The sequence below is a fragment of the Sparus aurata genome, chromosome 15 (genome assembly GCF_900880675.1).
Source record: "Sparus aurata chromosome 15, fSpaAur1.1, whole genome shotgun sequence".
NCBI lineage: Eukaryota > Metazoa > Chordata > Actinopteri > Spariformes > Sparidae > Sparus > Sparus aurata.
This window is the reverse complement of record NC_044201.1, coordinates 25,319,041-25,340,038: the sequence shown is the minus strand read 5'-3', so window position 1 is coordinate 25,340,038 and position 20,998 is coordinate 25,319,041. Positions and strand designations below refer to the sequence as shown.

The following is a 20,998-nucleotide window of genomic DNA, read 5'->3' as shown; positions in this document are numbered from 1 at the left end:
AGTTACACGTTATATATCTGCTTTACATATATTACGTATGCCGATACAGCTGACAAATATCACAATATTATTTGAATGGCATATCTCTCAGCCATATCTGAAACAACATCCTTTTTGCATTCAAATGCCTGGCAATAGTGTTCGTTTGGTCAGTACGGACGCCCAAAAACAACATGTCTAACTTTCTCGACGGTTTATTTTATTCCACAATGTGAATTATATTTTATGCAATTCACCTGCCAACTCTTTTACAAGTCAAAAGTGGGAAACACCAAGTTGGTTCTCATACTAAGACACTGACATTATAAAACAAAAATTGCTCAAATAGAAACAAGCATCTTTTTCTACTGAGCCGACAGTTGTTTCCTTGTTTGTCAAACAAACAATGGCACCTCTAAGAGAAGATAACCGAGCCTAGTGATCTGTGCAGAGTGAGCAGTGGATTCATTTACATACCACAGATTTTCTCACAACGCGAAAAATGCAAATAACAACGGTAACATCCAGCCGTGTTCTCTACGTCAACATTTAGAGATGTAATGTCTGCAGAAACCGGTTGTCGATGTTATGAAACCTCCCGAAACAAAAGGAGATGTTGTTTTTGAAGGACCGGGAGGCTACAGCGCGCCAATCGACAGAAACGTGATCGGTAACACAGATGGATCGAAACTTCAGCCGATATGTCTCGTACGATGCGCGTGGATGTTGAAATGTGGTGTTGTGCATTCCTGCGAAGCCGTGGCCTTCTGGTTTCCTCTCCTGGCGTGTCGGGCATGTGGAAGGATGTGGCAGCTTGGTATTAAAGAAACAAAACACTCGAGCTGAGTCATGCTGAGTCGAGGCTTTTGGAGAATGTGTGCGAGCACTTCAATCAAGATCAGAAGTCTTCCAGTGCGAGGCTTCCCTGCTCATCTTCATTGTCTCGAGGCTGTGAATGTTAGCGGGCAAACGTGTCCTTCAAGTACTGCAGCAGATTATAACAAGAGACTACAGTTTATCCCACAAGTCAGAACTGGCAAAACAACCATTTTATATTCACAAATATTATCCTTCTGTCTATTTTGCAGTTTGCACTTACAACTTTTTCTATTTTATAGGACAAACCTTTGGATTTTGGCACTGCATAATCAATATTGTGTATTTAATGGAAGTCCAAATGATCAATATATTTATATAAATACACACTTTATATATTGCAGAATAGGGGTCAACCGATTTGGCATTTTCAGGGCTGATACCAAAACTGATTATTATCTACTTAAGTAATCTAAGTACAATTTTGAGGTGCTTTACTTGAGTATTTCCATGTTCTGCTTCTTCCTCTCTGCTATACATTTTTGATAAATGAAATTAAGATTCAGATTATTCAGTGTTAGGATATTAATTGTGATCATTCAGATATCAGATATAAATTAGTTTATTTTATAGGCAATCTGACCACTGATACTAATAATCGGAAAATGCTGAATATCACCGCCGATGAACGACCACGGCCGATAGTCTGTCAAACCCTATTGCAGATATGAGATATTCTATAATCAACAAGATCGAGAAACCAACCAAAACTTTGAAAAGAGTCCTTTTGCACAATGTTAGAGAAGTGAGAGAAAAAAAAATCCTCGATGCCTCCTCTATCCCAATCCACACTGTAAGTTAAAGAGGTTTTTCTGGGCTGAGACCCATCCGCCATCTCCAACCACCTACCCAACCCACAAATGGACTCAGGTGAAAACACACACAGACTGTTGCAGGTGCTGGTGTGAAGACTCAGTGTGGACGAGGAGCAAATACAATCCACTGAAAACAGTTCAAGTGGACATTTCAAAATAATGTTTTGCTCAAACCCCTTGAGGCTGTTTCTTATCTGCATGTGCAGCCTCCTTCATATTAAACACTGTGCATTGCAAGTGAACCAAACTACCCAGAGTCACTGCATCGTGTGTGAATGTATTTGCGTGTGCTTGATATTGGCTCATGCTCAGCAGCCACATCCGCATCCCACCCCATCCAACACTGCAGTGTTCACTGAGCCGGAGTCTGGCTGCTGGCAAAGGGAGGCTGAACGCTCACATGAGGGCCCGTGAGGAGGAGTCCCTGTTACAGAGAGGTGGAGGGTGACAGGATGGGAATCCTTTAGCTGAGACAGAAAGATTCCCCCGGCCAGCGAGAGCGAGCAATTGACCGGCATTGTGCCGCAGTTCCATCGAGGAATACGAAATTGGACTACACACAGAGTCCAGGATGCCAGCTACTGACTGCAGTAACAAACACTTATTTGAATATTTGTGTCTTTTAAATGAGTGAAAGCCGCGCTATCTGCAGTGTCTCGTCTCGATGCTACAACTACAATCTAAAGTCAGAAAATTTGCAAATGGTACAAACAGACATTTAAGCTGGAGGTCCAAAACCACAAAAGTCTGACTAAAGGCCCATTTTCCCCAGAAAGATGGGAGCTGTTTAATACAATTCTGAAAGATGAAAAAATAAAAGCCGGCCATCTGAGCTTTCATTGCACAAAATAACCGCTCTCACACTGTAACCTAAAATAAACTACGGAAACTGTAAAAAAGAAACTGATAAATGGATTTTGACAGAGACAGCATGCAGAATTAAAGTTACACTGCAGCCAGAAATGATTCTAATATCATAATCTTCCTTTACAGGATTCATATACATATTGTGCTAAAACGAGAGAATATTTGTCATGCATCCTGACAGAAAGAGAACAAGTGCTCCTCACGCTGACACACAAATACACCAAACACACTGACCTGGCTAGAAAAAGCACGTGGCAGTTGTGTCATCTGCTGGCTAATCTCTGTGCTGCCGTACAACAGCAGACTTACTTCAGAGAGGTTGTGGTATTTTAGGAGCAGCCGGGAGAAAGAAGTGACGCAGGATTAGCCGGGACAGCGACTTAGCATCCGACACCCTGTCAGGAGAGCGGAGTCAGCCACCAGTGCAGCGATCAGAGGTTGACGTGTGCGTGGTTTTCCTCCGAGGAACGACGCGTTGGCTGTGGATGGGCACTGCCAGTGTGAGGGATTGAATTCCAGCGTAGCTCAGTTGGTAGAGCATGACACCAAAATTACTGAGGTTGGGTGTCCTATTGCCCGTGTGGCTCAGAGTGACAACGTGATACTTTATTGATCTCTGTAGGGAAAAGTCCTTTTGTTTGCTAGTATACAGCGAGCTCACTCCACTGCAGAGCGAGAGCCAGGAAGTTGAATAAAAGGCCTTGAACCGGCGTCCTTAGTTTCAAAGAGGGGCTCTCTATCAGTGCTAGTATAGTCAGTATAGTATAGACAGTGCCACGTGTGCGAGAAACTTGCACACTTATTGATCTTGGCAGGTGGCCATGAAGAGGTCATGCAGTAACAGTAGGGCCAAGAAGAGAGAATACTCAACGCTCACGAGGAGGCAGCAGACGTCAGTCCTCAAAGAGCCGATACACAGCTCATCTGAGCATTTCCATGACCGCATGGTTTTTTAATCATGGTGGAAAGGAAATGGACGAGGAGAAAAGAGAAGGTGACTCTCAAAAAAATGCTGATGCATACGGACAAGTTCAGCTAGAGCTTCATCATGCTGGTAAGCCGTGGTTGCCGTGCGGAGCCGAAGGCAGAAGGGTCAGCCAGAAATCACTGGGTAGAACTGAGACCCTCGTCTTTTTCAGAAGAGTTCAGAAAATGCAGAATTTGAATGAAATTATTTTCCACGGGTATTTAAAAACAGAGCTTAGACTGTCGCATATGAAGCAAACAACCAATTTAGCAACTTACTGTGTTGGGTCAGAGTTTAAAAGGTGCAATAACTGCTGCTTACTGGAGCTGTCATTAGCTAATAGCTCAGTTAGCCGTGCTGCCAGCAGTCCAGACGGGGAGTTCGGGGAACTGGGAGAAAGTAGGTGTTACCTCCACCGGCACAGGAGCTTTAGATCAGGACGGATCAGTGCTAGCTGCTTAGCATGCTGACTCCAGCACTTTGCAACACAACACACACACACACACACACACACACACACACACACACACACACACACACACACACACACACACACACACACACACACACACACACACACACACACCATGTCAGAACTGTTGTCCACACACTAAACAGAGGACGTATACATGTATTCTACAATTTACAATACAACAGCAAAACCAATTATTACTGTCACGTTTTAAAACGTTTATTCTCTGCATTGATCCCTTTTGATGAATGGCTTACAAAAGGTAAGGTAATAAAAGAAATACCTTAACAGAATTATGGGTAAATGAGCGTTGTGTGAGCAAACCCTCATCTAAATGAACTAAATGTCGGTCGTTTATGTGCAAGCTGTAGGGTCCCCGGAGGTGAAGAGACTTACAGCAAAGCAGATTTGCCATTGAGGATTACAGGTTTACTAAAGGCCCGCCTTAGGTCACTGGTGTGGCTAACGAGGGGTCAGGAATAACTCTCGTCATGTCTTCTATAACAAACCACTGTACACAGCTCTGGTTGAGCTTTAGCTGCCCCTTTACGTACTAATGGAGCGTAGCAGGTGCGGTGCTCATACGTATGCAGAAACAGAGGCAACAAAAAAAGAAAAGACGCCTCGCACACACGGAGAGGAAGAGAGGCAGAAAGAGAAACAGAAAGAGAGAGAGAGAGACTCGTGTTGGCTCATCAATAATGCATGCTTCATTCAGAATCAATTAGGCCTCAGCACACAAAACATGTTTTGCATAATGAAGAGTCTGGCAACGTCGCCGGTTCAGCAGCGACGCTACGGACGACCCAAAAACCCGCTAATTATAGACCCGCACCCAGTCACAACACGACAGACCGGGGAGCAGTGTGTGTTACACGGAGCTGCTGCAGACTTGGATGACTTTTCTGCGGCATCTTTGGCAGCAGGACATGAGAATGTAATCTGCTAAATCATTTGATGGCATTAATATTAGATTAGCAGCATGTGGCCGTTCCGTCACAACTCGCTATTCTCGAGCAAAAAAAAAAAGTTGTAATCCTCACACCCCGTTTTCATTTGTTGCACATAACACAATTCCGGGTCGTAAAAAAAAAAGCAAGAGATTTCACCAGAACTACTTCAAAAGAACTACAAACAAACCTGATATTTTCTGTCATTCATTCAAGGCCAGTGCTCTTTCTCAGTTACACCTGTCTCCTCTCTCACACAGTCACACACTCCTACACCTGGAGGCTGCCCTATCTGCCACTTTTCGGGGGGGGGGAAGCGGGGTTAGTACCACAGTCACGGGCACAGCTCTGGCATGAGGCAGCTGCGAGCGCTATTCATTCACGTTCCTTTCCAAATGTGCTGAGCGGCAAAGTCACGAGAATAAAATGCTGGCTGGTAATGTCTCTGCAAACACGTTCATGTCTGGATTATATTAACATGTCTAAAAGTTGTTCTATCACGCTCACATGATGGCGGAGGGGTTGCTGGTCGAGTTACAAGGGGGGAAAGCCGCCAAGCTATTGACCGCAGTTCGAGACCGTGTTTCAACATTTGTAAGTTTGACATCAGAAAATATTCTTAAGGAGACCTTTGGACAATTTCAGGCCGTGTTTATGCAGATAAAAATGTTTTTTTTTTAAGCCAAAACATGATGATTTTCTAACCCTAACTTTGTGCCTAAACCTAACTAGAGCATAAGGTGTCACAATATAAACTTCACAATTGAAGCTACAGCAGCATTAAGCTTCAACATAAAGACATTTTCAACATTCAGGAATGTACATCGCCAGCATTTATTCTGGTGTTTGCACCCAGTGTGGACATTAAACGACTGTTGTGCCTTCTGGTGCAGTCAGTGTAACCTGGAACACGCTGGGATTGAGCGATGACTTGCATAAATCCTAAAACTTAGTACACACTGCTGGGTCTGCACCAGGCCAATCAGCACGGTGCAGAAAACGCAGAGCGGAGAGGCATGCATCATTCCCTCACTCCCATCTATGCTGCCAGAGATATTAACACCACAACCACTGAACTGACGGACGCGTCAGACTGATCCTCGATCTGATCATGAGAACAAACACCAGACTTCAGTGTTTATGTGTGTATTTATGGTCTCATCAAAAACACTATCCAACATCCTCTTATCTTAGTTCTCAGCATACTGATATCTGCTATAAAACGCTGTTTCCAGTATGTCTCTGTAATAATGCCAAAAGGTCAAATGTGTCTGTTTATCATATTTGACTGCTGAAAAAAATCTGTGAGTTCAGTGAACACCGTGCTGGACTAAACTCCCGAGGGTGTCAGAGGCGATGTTGTTGTCTTATGAAAGTATGTAAGCCATCTCTCTCTAAACAGCTGTTTCCTAACTTTAAATATGAAGCATGTTACAGGCCTCCTCAATCAGCTGCTGACTTTATCGATACTCAAGACGGAGAGCAAGTTGTGCAGAAACCATGCAGATGTTTCGGGATCCTGCAGCTTTCTCTCACCTCAGTATCTAAGACTGAAGTCACAGCAGCGGGAGTTTGATGAGATTTGTTGAGCACTGAATGACATTTGATCACAATTATGTCAGCAAACCTTACAGTACAGTATGTACTGAAAACCACTTCAACAATCAACTGCTTGAGTCAATTTCCAAAGGAATACTAAACATTTCCAGCTTCTCTAATGTTGTAAAGTGAATACTTTGTGTACTGGACTGTTGATTGGAAGAAAAAAAAAAACATGCAGTTTGTGCCAAAAACCCCATATTTTTGAAGTCGGGTCATCTCCAGCCATCTCTGACAAAACCTGGTGTTTTAAAGCTTCCCCAGGACGTCTCCAGACGTCTTTTTAGCAACCAGGACAGGCATTTTATGCCCAAATGTGCCGTTTTCCTAATCTGTAAACCTAACCAGATCATTAGACCAGCACTGTCACGAACCTAGAGAAACTTTCAACATATCTGTGGTTTGCAGAAACGTCAAACGCTAACATATTAAAATTGTTATACAATTACATTTTTGTGTGTGCGGCTTGGCATGGTTTCCTCACAGTGCCTGTTATGTTTTTTGGTATGAAAAGTGTGTTGTGTGAGTCTTTCTTCCCTGCACTGCTCTTCTTGATTGGTTCAGGGATCCGAACCCTCCCCTCAAGTATCAAGCTCGCCATTATAGCCGGGCTTCATGACAAACACACTCAATCCTCTCGAGTCGCAGCAGAGAGTAAAGCTGAGCTGTGCCTTCAGATTCGTCTTCTCCACTTTCATTTTTCAGCCCAGTTTTATACAGCGGGCAAAACCCAAAGCCAATAACCAGCTGACGATATATCATTAATAACCTGATACGATATAACACAGGGCAGAAGCCGGAGAGGGTGTGTGCAAGAAAAATATAAAAGTGAGCTGCTGTACGGTTACAGTCGTCTTTCTTCCTGCACAGATATTCAGTTACCTCTCCCTGTAATTTTGTTTTGTAATATCACCTCAGTAGGTTGCTTCTAGGTTGATGTGTGTGCATTTCTTTGTGTGTGTGTGTGTGTGTGTGTGTGTGTCAAGGATCTGCGCCAGATTTAAGAGTCAAGTGCAAATATGAAAGTAATTACCAAAATCTTAGCTGCCTGAAAGAACTCTGGCAGAGCTAATCCTCTCAGCCATTTCTATCCCTGACTTTGGCTTACCTAGACAGGGTTTTGAAGGCCCCGTAATGCTACGTAAACTAACAATGCTTAAATGGTCTTATGCATTAACCTAGTGGTTATCAACTTATACCAAGCGCTCATTTCAATACCGGTGACACACTGACTAATGCGGAGACACTGGGAGCTCCCGACAGAGACAGCACAATGATGACAGCGAGCACAGGTCAGAGAACAGTCAGTGGATTGTATATATATATTATTTAAATACAACAAAGAGTCCAACAGGAACACTCAGCACTGAAAATCATGTCTCCAGTGTGCTTAATTTGTAAAGAATGCTCAAAAGCCAGGAGATATCCGAGTTACAATGATTCAACCTACAAAAAAAAGCAATAAATCCTCCTGATTGTTTCCGCACTTTCTACAGAAACCAGCACAACAATACCATTTATATGTGGGTTCGTGCAAAAGGTCGCAGCTGCAGGTGAATGTGTTCAAACAGCAGCCGCAATAAAAGGAGAAAATCAAAGATCATGCTTGAATGCTTCAAAGCTTCTACTCTGCCTTCGTATTCCACATCCAAATCAGTGTTTCAATGCTTCCTGGGTTATTATGGCGAATCATTGGATGCACTGAAAAAGAGCCAAAAGACTGACAAAGAGTGACAAATTGAGCTCCTCTAAGAAATTCAATTAGTCTCAAACCCACGCACGTCACTAGGTGGGTGCACTGAACAGTATCCGTGAGTGGAAAAAGCATCCCAGTGATACAGCTTCTCTGTTCGGCAGTCACAAACGTTTTCCCGCGGGCAGCGAGTACGATCTGTGACGAGAGCTCAGCGTTCGCTCTTCAGGTTGACTCTTCAGACTTTAGAGGCTGGGATGGAATAAACAGCGGCTGATGTCTTCCCTCACAGCTAGTGTGAGTTTATAACCAGAATGATTTGGTCCTCATATTTCGCCCTATCAATCCTCCCAATCTACGTGTTTATTTGCTCACCTCCTCCTGAAGTAAATTTACTTAGATGCTGCTGCTCTTTACACACAGCACGCAAGTATTTCTTATATTCACCTTTTAATGAAATCTATAATTGTATGGCCTCAAAGTATGTAATAAAAAAAGTTTCCCAGTGGTTTTAAAACATCAATATTTTTCAAGGTATTATATCAAAGTTAGAAATTCCAGTATCGTGGCAGCACTACTCTCAAGTGAACCGTATAATACCTAAATATACCAAAAAAAGGATCTCTGGCAATGTTATTCCCCCACGAGTAAACCCTCTTCCTAGACAGATCAATACAGGATCTCTGAAAAAGAAAAATACGACCAACATCTCCAAAGCTTTCCCTTCAACCAGCAGTCGTCAAATGCATCGTGTGCTCCAGACTGCTGCAGGCAGAGGCTATCAGTAAAGGAAGTGATAATTACATGCAGAACATTTGATGTCTTGTATGCTGATGAGGCAAAAACAGAAAGGCGATTATTAAGTAATCAGCCCAAAAAAAAAATGTCAATCAGCCACAAACCCTGCTTCTCAAGTAGCTGTACGAGAGAAAACACTAAAAATCCATCTTGTCACACACCTCTTCACCTCCTCCTACATCAGTGTCAGTGTCTGGAATCAATCACACGTATAAATCCATTCTGACCAACTTTTGCACTGACGATGAACAGTTAAACGTCCCCCTCAACGGCGAGTTAACCTCAGCGGGCCGTCTGAACGTTACTTCAGACTCCAATCGCTGTTAGTGGGAACAAAGACCGACACACCAGACAAATATTCGATTGTTTGCTGACAGGAGCGTGGCCTGTGCCAGTGACTGCTGGCTCGAGTGCAGGCCAGCACCGCAGCGTCCAGCGGGGAGCATAAATCCAGATTGAGTGGGCTGGCTGGCTGGCTGGCTGGATGGAAGTGCAGCGCGGATCACGCGGTGTTGATCATCACTTCTGCCGGTGGTTCGCTGTGGCTTTTATCTCTTTTACATTAGCTACGGCTCGATCCGTATGTGGGTGGTGCTTGATTGCTAGGCAGCATATGGTCCCCTTAGCATCAGATCATTCCACTGCATGCTTAAGCATCCGTGTGTGTGTGTGTGTTTGTATGTTTGTGTGTATACCCTGCCCCCAACCTTCCCCTGCAGCTGAGGAGAATACATCTTGACAGGCCATAAGTCGGCACACTATCTGTGCTCGATGCGCGCCCCGAGCTTCTGGCCTCTGGCAGAGAGTTGAGACTGCTGCGGGGCAAATGTACCGAGGTGTTCTGAGCATTTCAGCGTACCTGACTCAGACACCTTCACTGGGTGTTCATTTTGAATGCTGTGTCACGGACAGAGGACGCTTCTTTAAATTCTTGGTCATTGTGAGTGGTGGTGGATGAGTTTCAGAAGATAACCTGAGGGACTGTCACCTTGAATGGCAATGCGTGAGCTCCTGACAGCTCTGTCAGCTGGCATTCAACCATTGGTCTGTTCCAAGAAGGGGCGTACTTAGCGATGTGGTTTTGCAGGACCGATAACATCAGTCAACGCTCCAGATTTGAGGTTTTACTCAGTAAATGTGTCCAAATGAGTCAGTAGAACTGTTTCTGAGAAGAGGCTTCATGTGACTTCATACTTTGTGGGCTGTGAGAAAACAGATCTTCGAAGGAGATTTTGTGAAAACACAGCCAGCTTTTGTTGACAATGCTGCTTCTTCAAGTGTCGCCTGACGAATGCTTGATTTGTTTTGAGGTCAATCAAATCGTCCTACACCGACGCAGCACTTCTTACATACCGTCTTGAAGATGTCAGTCAAGTCGTTTTTTCGGTTATAAAGAATTTGGATCAAGACGAGCAGAACACTTCACCGACCAAAAATAAACTTGTCATCGGTTTCACACTTTCTAATGGTGACACAGGAATAAGCCATGTGACAGTTTAAGACTAGATAGTGATGGATCTTCAAGACATCCACGCTCAACTTTTCAGGCGAGAGATCCTGGTGGTTAATGTCCTCTCACTTCTGTTCGCAAACTTTTCATAACCTTAATGTCAAGCAGAGCCCTGTGAACCCTGACCCCAACAGAACTATGTAGGCTTTATATGGCTTTTCCTTGGGTGACATATTGTAAACAATGCAAGATAAAGAGCTTGTGCCAAAGAAAAAAGGAACATCTTTAAAGGGCTCCGTGGCACTTTTGTGCTCCTTTTTGGTCTGAGACAAGGTACAAAGTTAAATCTGCTGGACTGACGAGGAGAATCTGACCCCAGTCCTTCAGAAGGAAATCTCCAACAGCATTCAACATCTTCACTAAATTGTCTACAGGCTTGTAAAGGCAACCGAGAGGGACAAAGAAGCTCTCATGTGTCACGACACTTTAACATATGGCCAATAAAAAGAACAATATATAAAATATTGGCCTGATAAATATCATACATCCCTTTTATTTAAAATATCTAGGGGTTGGGTGTCGTTAGAAGATCCTTGATTCTGGCACCGATACCTTGCCGATGATAATGATTCCGGAATATACAAATTTCATGAAACCCATTTTAACAGTGACATCACACATACAGCTGGCGAGTCTGGATTCTGGGCGTCACCTAGCTTTTATTTCCTGTACGCCTCAAGACAGCCAATCGCTACACTACAACACCATTTTTCCACCAAAATTAACATTAACGCCTACTGATCCCATTCACACAGACAAACCTGTGGTTTGTATCTGAAGCGTTACGTTGCTCATCACCGATTCACGTCACGAATGCGCCGGAAACGGTTGTAACAGAAGAGAAAACAACAATACTGCCATTGTGAATGAAGAAGAAGCGTCTGTGAAACCATGGCGACGTTACAACCCAGCGAAATCACTCGTTGGACCGTCATAATTTGAGCCATTCTGTCCGATAAAAGTTGGAAAGTCTAAAAGAGCTGCAGGATTAAATTATTTGATCCCCCTTAGAGTTGGGCAGCCGCCTGTCTTACACTCAGGTGTGCATATACTACAGGTTGGCAATCTATTTTTTAAATATACAAATGTTAGTTCCTATTGTCAGCCATGAGAGTCAGGTAATCATCGTTTATCGTATCAGCTGAAAGAAATCAATATAGTGCCTTTACGGACAGCCTCTAAACAATTCGGTGAACACACGCACATTCGCTACAGCCGATGTCGTGCCATCAGGACCTCGATAACCTATCGGACGACAAATCGGTGGAAGTCTTAAATCTACGGCTGGACAGAGAGGATCTGTGCAGATGAGAGGCCAGCGGAGGGAGGTACAGAAACCTTCAACACTTGAAGATGACGCAGCTCTTCAGTCTGGTGGTACGGAACAACACTAAAACAAAGTTTACTTCTTTTCACCTTCGTCATTTTTTATGCAAAGGGGTCGACAGAATCACCAAAAACAGCATCAATGGGCCGAATCAACAAGTGTGGAACAAGCCTGTGCAGCCAAACTCTGCTTCCTTAAGATCTTATAAAGCACAGATCATTACACCGCCAACAAACTGCTACATCTTGCAGACCTACAACCAACATCGTGCTATCAGGAGCTCGATAACTGATCAGAGAATCGATCAGTCTTCAGTCTGCGGCTGCGCTGAAGGGATGTGTGAGCATGAGCGCACCGAGAGAGGGAGGGTATAAATAAACCTACAACTCCGAGCTACGCCCTTGCAATTGGTTTAGTGACAGCTAAGTTGAATATAGATCCAGGCCTGGACTCCCATTGGTCACTTATTGGACGGCTACCGGTTACTAGGCAACTCAGCCTCACATATACTGACATGTATGCGCTGTAGAGTCCAATTAATTAGGGCAGCATGAGCCAACGGAGTGGAGCTGTAGTGGCAGCCTGCTGTAGTAAACACATGTACATGCAGCCTCGGCCTTGTTCAAATTAAAACAATGTTGCTACTATCAACACAGCAGCGTGCTGACCTCAACACACACACACACACACACACACACACACGGATACAGTGAAGTTAGAGAAGCTGCACAGACGTTTCCCTTCCCTGTGCGTAAAAACTGTGCCACAAAAACTCCCAAAACTAATTCACACCAGGGCCTCGGTGCTGATAAATAGTGGAGGCTGTGCCGAGGAGGGATAAGAAAAATATCTGGGCCACAGGCTTCCAGGCTCCTGTCAGCCCGGGGGCAGAGCTCACACACACACAGACAGAGACACAGAGAGAGACAGGGAGCCAAAAAGTGGGTGAGAAAGCGTTTCCTTCTCTGCGCGCTCGACTGTAAAACTCACAGCAAAGCGACCAAACACCAGAAACTAAAAAACAACAACTTGACCGACACGTTGAGGCACAAAGGGGCCTGGCCCCTCTCCTCCTCCTCCTCCTCCTCCTCCTCCTGCTGCTGTGTGTGTGTGTGTTTACCAGTCGGCGGAAGAGGGTTGAAATTACGAGGGAGCTTTCTCCAGTTTTTTGCCCGCTTACCATCTTTGCAGGTTTCGGATGATGAAATCCAGGCGACGTGAAACGGAAAAGAGGTACAACAACACGGAGGGGAAGGGGGGGGAAGTCGCTAGGCTCGCCGAGTTGTGGCGAGAAAAAACGCGCAGAAATGTTGGTCTCGGTGCTCTCGGAGGTTTCTCGTCCCGGATTTTTTCTACCCCACAGCTCCAGGCACTCTCTTCTCCGTCTCTCTCTCTCTCTCCGTAGCCGAGGCTTTCACCGCAGTGGCACAGGGAGGGAGACCCGCTGGGAGGGGACAGCGCGCGGAGGAGGAGGAGGCTCGGTTTGACAAGCAGGCGGTGGCGGAGGGGAGGAGACAGTTCAGCAGTACTGTACATCCGGGTGCCGCAACCTCTATTTATTTATACTCGTGCCTTCTGAGGAGGTTTGTGCCAGTGCGCCGCCCGCCGGTGGTGTGGGCGCACTGCAGGGAGGCCCGCTGGTATTAGCTGCTGCTGCTGGCTTTTCACCCTGAACACAACTGGCAGATGGACTTCATTTCGTGTAATCCCCGTGGCACTAAGTCTGCTCATCAATAGCGCAGACTTTGCCTCATGCACAGCAGCTAAATCCATTCTGAGCATTGTAAACCACAGGGAGAGCTGAGGTGGCTTTAAAGGGTGCAGGAGGGGCGGAGTGAAAGGAAAGGCCAAAGATTTATTGATAGAGCACCTTTAAAAACAGAGTAAAAGGGCCTTGACAGCGCAAAAGAACATCACAAAGCAGTTTTTCATGACACTCCTTGTGCGAGTGTACTGTACTTTGCCTTAAATAAGACATATGATGCTCATTTTCAGGTTCATAATTGCTTGTTCGGTCAATACTGGAATAGTTTGTACTGTCTTACTCTCTCGTCTGTTTTTAGCTCCTGTCTCTTTAAGGCCCCAGTTTCCTCTGATTGGTCAGCTCTCACATGCCTGAGCAATAAAGCAGCGATGCTGACTCAAATGTTGCAGGCAGAAGTAGCCACTAAATAGACATTACTAGGCATAATTCAAAGAATTTAGAGGCGTTTCAGGAGCTGTGTTTTCTGTGGGAGAGAGGAGCTTCTGTCGGCCTTTGTCCTTTTTTTTGCTTTCAGCATCTTTTACATGCACAAGAATTTATGTAACGTTGAAAGAAATGAAAACAGTGGGTTATATGTTTTATGAGCTGTAGGAGGTACAGTATGTGTGTTTGTAAGGGCTTACAGTTGCAGCAGAAGAAGGTAGTACATGTTGAATTAAACAGGGTTATTCAACGTTTGAGCCTGTTGGCTTCCCTATGCGTCTTAATCCTCCTCGCTAATAATGCTGTCAGACAGATTTAGTGCATTTAGAAACACATTAAAATACTTTTTCCCGAGGCCTTTATTATTTTCTGACTCTTGATAACAGTCAAATTCCCCAGAACCAGATCACACACACGTAGTCTACTGGATCTCCTTTTGATAAAAAGTGTTTTGCTAAAGTTATATTTTTTTCACTTCCAGTTTGGAGCCTCACTGGGAAGGCCCTCCTCCTACTGTGGAGACCTCGAGTAGCCGATAAAAGAATAAAAAATAGTGACTCAGCAGGAGGAGCGGATGCACATCCAAGACAGTATTGATTTAGAGATCTGCAGATTTAAAGCGCTTTAAATGTCTGGGTTTAACCGGACTTCTTGAAGGAGTTAAAGCTTTTACACGTCTCTCTCCTCAGCAACGCTTTCCAGCTCCTCCTGGGGGATCCCGAGGCGATCCCAGTCCCCCAGGAGATATATAATCCCTCCAGCAACCTCTGGGTCGGCCCCGAGGTCTCCTCCCTGTTGGTCCTGCGTAGAAAATCTCTAAAGGGAAGCACCCAGGAGGCCTCCTAATAACAAGCCTGATCCACCTCTGGTGACTGGTTCTAGGTACATTCTATGTGAGATCACTTTTAGCTTTAACCAAAGATGAACACCCTCCAGGTTGAATAGCTCATACATTTTCTCTTTTTAATAAACTTTTATTCAATGATGACATCAGAGGAGAACGCCTAATTGAAAAATTATCCAAATTGCAATCTGGCCAAGTGCAAAGGTAAAAGGTAAAGGTAATGTGCAACATAATAGCATCTTAATAAAGTAAGTAGAGTATTAAAGTGTTGTAGTGCTGCAGAGTTGTCCTGACCTACACATCTTGTTCTCCACATGTAAGGAAACATGTTTTTTTGGTAAAGACCCCCCAAAATGTCATGCCGTCATGAATTTAATAGATTTTTCAGTGCAAATTCACAATCAGAACGTATGTCTAAATAATCACAATAAGATCTTTATCTTTTCTGGCTACCACGGTAGCATCTGTATTTACATCCTTAGTATAGAAACCTTTTTTTATTATAATTTTAGCCGACTGTTTGATTCATCCGATTCAATGTTCCTTCTCCTCCCTGGTTTTATATCCCAACTTAACAGTCAGATTTTGCAGGAAACATCCAACTCTCGCTTTCTGCAGGACCTCATTTGTAGCTGAACAAACAATGCCATCAAAATGACATGCTGTCAACTCAAATGATTACTAACATTAGCTTTGAATGCCAAAACATGTCATATTTAGGAGCACGTGGTGATTTGATGGAGTCTGGATGAAGACCTGTTGGCTGGAACATGTTAGCATGTTTAATAATTGGCCTTTTATTCATTTAGATACAGTGATAAAGGCTTTTAAAATATGTCTTTCCTGATTTGATACATTTTCTCGTATTGCCCAAAGTGCCTCTGGATTATGAACGTCACATTTAGTCTTTTGTCGATGTGATGAATGTCTTGTAACCATCATGTTTCCCTGATATCTCTCTTATCGTCAGAACTCTAACAGCTCCCACTTGGAGTTACAGAAGTCGTTGCCTGAGTTGCCGATACTCTCTCAAATACGTCTCGTGTAGCTCGTAGGTTTATACTGAGTTAAATGAACACATGCGCCACACAGAAAGGTTTTGTCTTTTTACTATTAATCACATAATAAACAAACAACACTTTCACATAAAAGGTCAGAGTGATTTGTAACATCTCAACACTATATTGCACCGTTTCATTGTTGTCTTGTAAGTCTGAATTCTTGCATAGTTCAATCCAAAATGTCAACGTCTACCAAAAACACACACACAATTATGAAAACGTTTTCCAAAGGTTCACTGTACAAAAATACTATATTTTTTTTTAAATATTACAATTTACCACAGTAAATAAAAAAAAAAAAGTATTATAAGATCCGTCAACAACAAGTTGTGTTACGTTCCAAATACATAGTTTTTGCTTTGATAGACACAAATATTCATGGCTAAGTCCTTTGGAAGAGGTAGAGAAAGAAAACAAAAAGGAGCACAACTTCACCCAAATACAAAAATTCCTACTTCTTACAGACACACAGCTACACAGAGAGTTCATCAAGGTACCTGGGTGAATTTGATTAATTTAAAGCATCAATATGTAACTTTTGACCTTAAAATTACAGCTTCAAATGTATTCCGACTGTCTTGTAACAGGGTGGATGGTGTCTCTGTCTCAGCCTCCCATCACTTGTTTCTGCACCATTACTTCAGATCACAGTGTTACATACATGTTTCCTCCAAGATACAAGTTTTCAACAAATAGCATTGTTATGACGTAATGAGTTTTGTTCGTGGTTAGCACTACGGACGACAAAACATCACCCAGCTTTCCTCCAGCATGAGGAGGCGTTGATCCCGACTCAATCTTCATTTCTGGGTGAACTCAACCGGCAATAGTTTTTGACATGACGTGAATTTCGTGAAACGTTTGATCGTCATTTTGGAATGAATCTCCTCACATACAGACAAAGCTTTTAAAGTACACAACACAGATAAACACATCTGCACAAGAAACACACTCACACGTATACAGTACTGCGCATTACGTAAGTCTGAAACACACCTGAGGGGTCACCAGATGCCACGAAGACAATATTTACGTCATTTAATCCATAAAATTAAACAGATTTTATGTCATCGATAGGTTGTGGAGACGCGCCACATGTTCCATCTCTCACCTGAATACGATAAATTCATTTGGCGTATTTGTATAATCAGAAACAAACAAAATCATTGAAACCTCACTGCATTTTAAAATATTCTGCCATAAACTATATTACTGTGATGTTTATTGGCATTAAATCTGATGCATTTTTTCCCTCCACAACCCTCTTTAGATTTTCTGATATCGGAGAAGAAATAAATCCTTTTACCGACAAAAAGAAAAAAGAAAAAAGTCTTAATTTCATCATGACAGACTGCGATCGGAAACGTCACCTTGTGGTTTTCAGTACACCTGAATATATCCGACGCTGCTCCTCCATCAGACAAACATCTCCTTGTTGATCCACATGAGCGTGCGCGTGTCGTTGGGTTTGCACTCGTACTCGATGCTGTTGAAGCTGTTCCCCCACTGGCAGTGGTCCCTCTTGTTGTAGTTGTAGTACTTCACCTGCCACACCGTCTCAAACAGCCCCACCTCTGTGAACTGAAGGAGAAACACGTGCACAAACAGTTTTCATCGGGCATCTCTGAGCGGCCTTATCTGACGACGCGACGGTGAAACACAGAGAGCGGACAGACGGGAACACACAGTTAGAAAGCCACACTACATCGCCATGTGAGCGACCACGTGAAGGTGAAATGAAGAGCGAGCCGGACAGATGGAAACATGCACCGACAAACACGCAAACACACGTCGTATCATCCCGGAGGCCCGAGGATGTGAACAGATGGACGTCAAGCCAGATGAAATTATATTCGTAAGACTATTTCTAACGTTGTGAACTTGTCTTTAGGTGCTCGTTCTCCTTGAGAGGTTAAAAAAAGAATAAAAAAATGTGAATTTCACTGTAATGCATTTGAACATTTACATCAGAACAGTGGTAGAATTAAATGTTGTCAGTTAATGTTTCGACAAACCGCTGACACGTTCATATTTATACGCGTCATAGGCTGCCACACTGACAGTTCTAGACTACGTGTCATATCACATTACATGTTATGACCTCACTTTCATATCAGGAGGTGGAGGAGATGCTGGCGGAGTAACTGGCGTGAAGGCCGCCAAGCCAGTGACCACAGTTCAAGACTGTGTTACGACATTTTCAAATGTGACACCACTTTTAGGGGGACATTTCCAGCCATGTCGGAAGCCAACATTCTGTATATAACATTGATTATTAAACGTCTGTTGTGTCAGTTTTAGTCTTTTTTTGTTTGGTTGTGAGAGTGAAGGCAAAACTGGAAAACAAAAAGTGGTCATCTGCCACCAACTGGAGCGACCAAAGAGACGTATCTTTGTGCCAGAGTTGCTGCGACTGATAAGAAAGCCAACGTTAAAAATAAAACTTTCACGAGAAAAAGGTTCAGATCAAATGAAGATCCGATTCCAAGTCAAATTAGAACGGAACAGAAAAAAAAAGAGGGTCCACGCGCTCAGTTTCCCAACGTCAACAAACAAGGTCTTCATTCTGTGTTGACTGCCTCAGTGAGCTTCCTGTCCTGTGTACAGTATGTTTAATATCCGTACCTGTATGTTGATTTGAACCGGTTGCCTCTCTCCACTCTTGGTGTGCGCCACCCCTTCTGTGTCGTACTGGCCTGTGTAGACCACCGACTGCGGGTCTTTAGACTGCTGCTCCAGGGGGAAGGTCACTCCGCCCACAGTCATCGACCTGCAGTCGAAAACACAACAGATTCATTAGTACATCATTAAAAATCCCCTCCACATGTTTATCAAAGCATACATGGAGGAGAGAGTCGGGTGCAGATCCAGACCTTCTGGAGGAATAAACACAGAGTCTCTTTGGATTCTGCTCAGATCTGGAGTCGTTGACTGACAGGAGGAGAGTTTAGGGATTATTATTAATAAGGCGAATAAACACACATGATTCTGCGGTCGAAGCCACTTTCCTGGTCGTGAACACACCATTAAACAACCAGCTGCTGCTTTAACCTGATACGACTCAGGCATGAACGAGGTCACGTTTAAAAGTTTTATTCACGTTGAGTTTAGTCTAGATCGACGACTTTCTTATCATGGAAGTAGCGACAGGTGACCAAATGAAACGCACCGTTACCTTGAGTGAAGTTGAGGATTTCTGTGTGTTTGAACCTTGGAGAGATAATCAACAACATATATAACAGAAGGTCATTTTTTGACATTTTAATGAAGAATTCTTAGATACTGTATCTGGAAATAAAAGTTCATGTGAGTCACTATAACAATAAGTATAAATAAACAATATGTAATTAAAAATGTGATTGATTTAAGTCTTAGAAAACAACAAATGCAATTTAAAAGCATCAATTAATAGATTTGAATCCCAATTAATACGTGCATTTATTTAAAAAAACAAAGATTGCTACAATGTATCAGCTGAGAGCTTCACACTCACTGATGCCAGGATGTCATGTTTACAAATCATGCGGTGAACTGGGTCCGCAGCTGTGTCCCAGCATGCCCCGAATTCACTACATCTCCCATGCATCATCACGTGTGACCTTTTTTTTTTTATTTTTTTCACGGACCAATGTTTAGACATCCAACAGTAATCCTTATTTGGAGATGCATGTACAGCAACGGTCATTACATAATCATGATTGTAGGCAAATCACAGGAGGGCGGAGACACAAGAGCCCAAACGTGGAGTCCTAATCTGTGCTGGATTTAACGTGCAGCCAATTGGGGGTTTATGGTGCCTTCACGGGCTCCTCGTAAAATCCTACATCCGAGCGCTACTCTTGGAAATACGACTTGTTGAGCGCCCAGTGCGGGGATTTTAATCAACAAATAATGACACAAAGCAATAAAACCATGCTTTTAATTCATGTTTTCATTCTGTGAAATTTAAAAATTAACAACGTCTTAATTTTTCTCCCACTCCATGTGCGTAAAGCCGGTTTATTCCCCCCCCGTGCGTAAATACAGTCTTGAAATCTGCATTTGGCTTCTCCTCGGAAAAAGACAAGACGCTCTAAGGTCACCACCAGTTCACACGAGGACCGAGCCTCAGCCTGTGTGTGATTATTGAGGGTATTTTGTCGATGAAGCGGACAAAGACACGGTTGTATCCACTGTACTTTGACTTTATAGAGGAAAGGCTTCTCACCACAGTGACCGATCACATTTCAAAGATTCTAGCAGATTAAAATGCACCTATTATTGACAACTATCGACATTATTCTGAAGGCTCCATAGTCTTGCTGCCATCCCATTTCGCTCATTATTAAATTAGGTTCAATGGCTAAAGGTTACAGGACACATTGGCCTGCTCCTGGTTCTTGTCCGAGGTGATGACCAAGTCAGGATTAAAGTCAAAAGACTACCTACGTGGCCTCGGCAGCTCCTGGTTTGATGACCACCTCGATTTTGTACTTGGAGCCGGTCAGCAGCTTGATGGTCCGGGTCTGTCCGAACCTGGCGCCGTCGGACTTGAAGTGCACCGCGCTGTTGTTGGGAAGCATCTTCAGAGAGATCCCAATTTTGACGATCTGAGGGACGTCGGCCATGTTTCCATGCAGCTGCTGTGTCACCAGGGATCGGCGGGGTTTGCTCTGCGCGGGTGAAAGGTCGCAGGTGTCGGGTCAGTTGTCCATAGCAGGACGCGGCAGCAGCGGCAGCAGCACCGGAACTGCTGAACTACACTGCGCTCTGTAATCCCGTCCAACCTGCAGCACGGACCTAATCCCAACCAACGCTCTCTCTCTCTCTTTGAAAATCTCTCACTCCCTCACCCTCTCCCCAGCTGTCCCCCCTCCGCCCTCTCTGGCTCTATCCCCCCCCCTCTCTTCTTCTCAATTAGCTCAGCTTTCCTCGTTAAATGCCGGTCGATGTTTAAACGTGTCGTGCGTAAATCCTGCCAATTAAGGCTCCATGGATTACACGTTAATTGATCCTCGAAGGGCGGAGAGGCTACAGGCTGGCGGACTAACAGGAGGGACAGAGCTGTCACCA

At 43.9% G+C, this 20,998-nt stretch overlaps 2 protein-coding genes across 2 annotated transcripts in view; both read right to left on the bottom strand.

Annotated features, from left to right (window-relative positions):
* Window positions 1-13,365, bottom strand: part of LOC115596256 (calcineurin subunit B type 1) — a 32,458-nt gene extending 19,093 nt beyond the window's left edge. Inside the window, exon 1 of the mRNA XM_030441144.1 lies at window positions 13,034-13,365. Coding sequence (XP_030297004.1) covers window positions 13,034-13,036 — 3 coding nt within the window. The 5' untranslated portion in view covers window positions 13,037-13,365. The remainder of the gene's footprint in view (window positions 1-13,033) is intronic.
* A 2,617-nt stretch (window positions 13,366-15,982) lies between these two features.
* On the bottom strand, window positions 15,983-20,746 carry cnrip1b (cannabinoid receptor interacting protein 1b). The gene is made up of 3 exons (XM_030441112.1): window positions 20,375-20,746; window positions 18,572-18,716; window positions 15,983-17,527 (listed from the first exon to the last, which is right to left on the bottom strand). The coding sequence occupies exons 1-3, from the start codon at window positions 20,551-20,553 to the stop codon at window positions 17,363-17,365; spliced, it is 489 nt and encodes a 162-aa protein (XP_030296972.1). The 5' UTR covers window positions 20,554-20,746; the 3' UTR covers window positions 15,983-17,362.
* Between the last annotated feature and the right edge of the window lie 252 nt (window positions 20,747-20,998).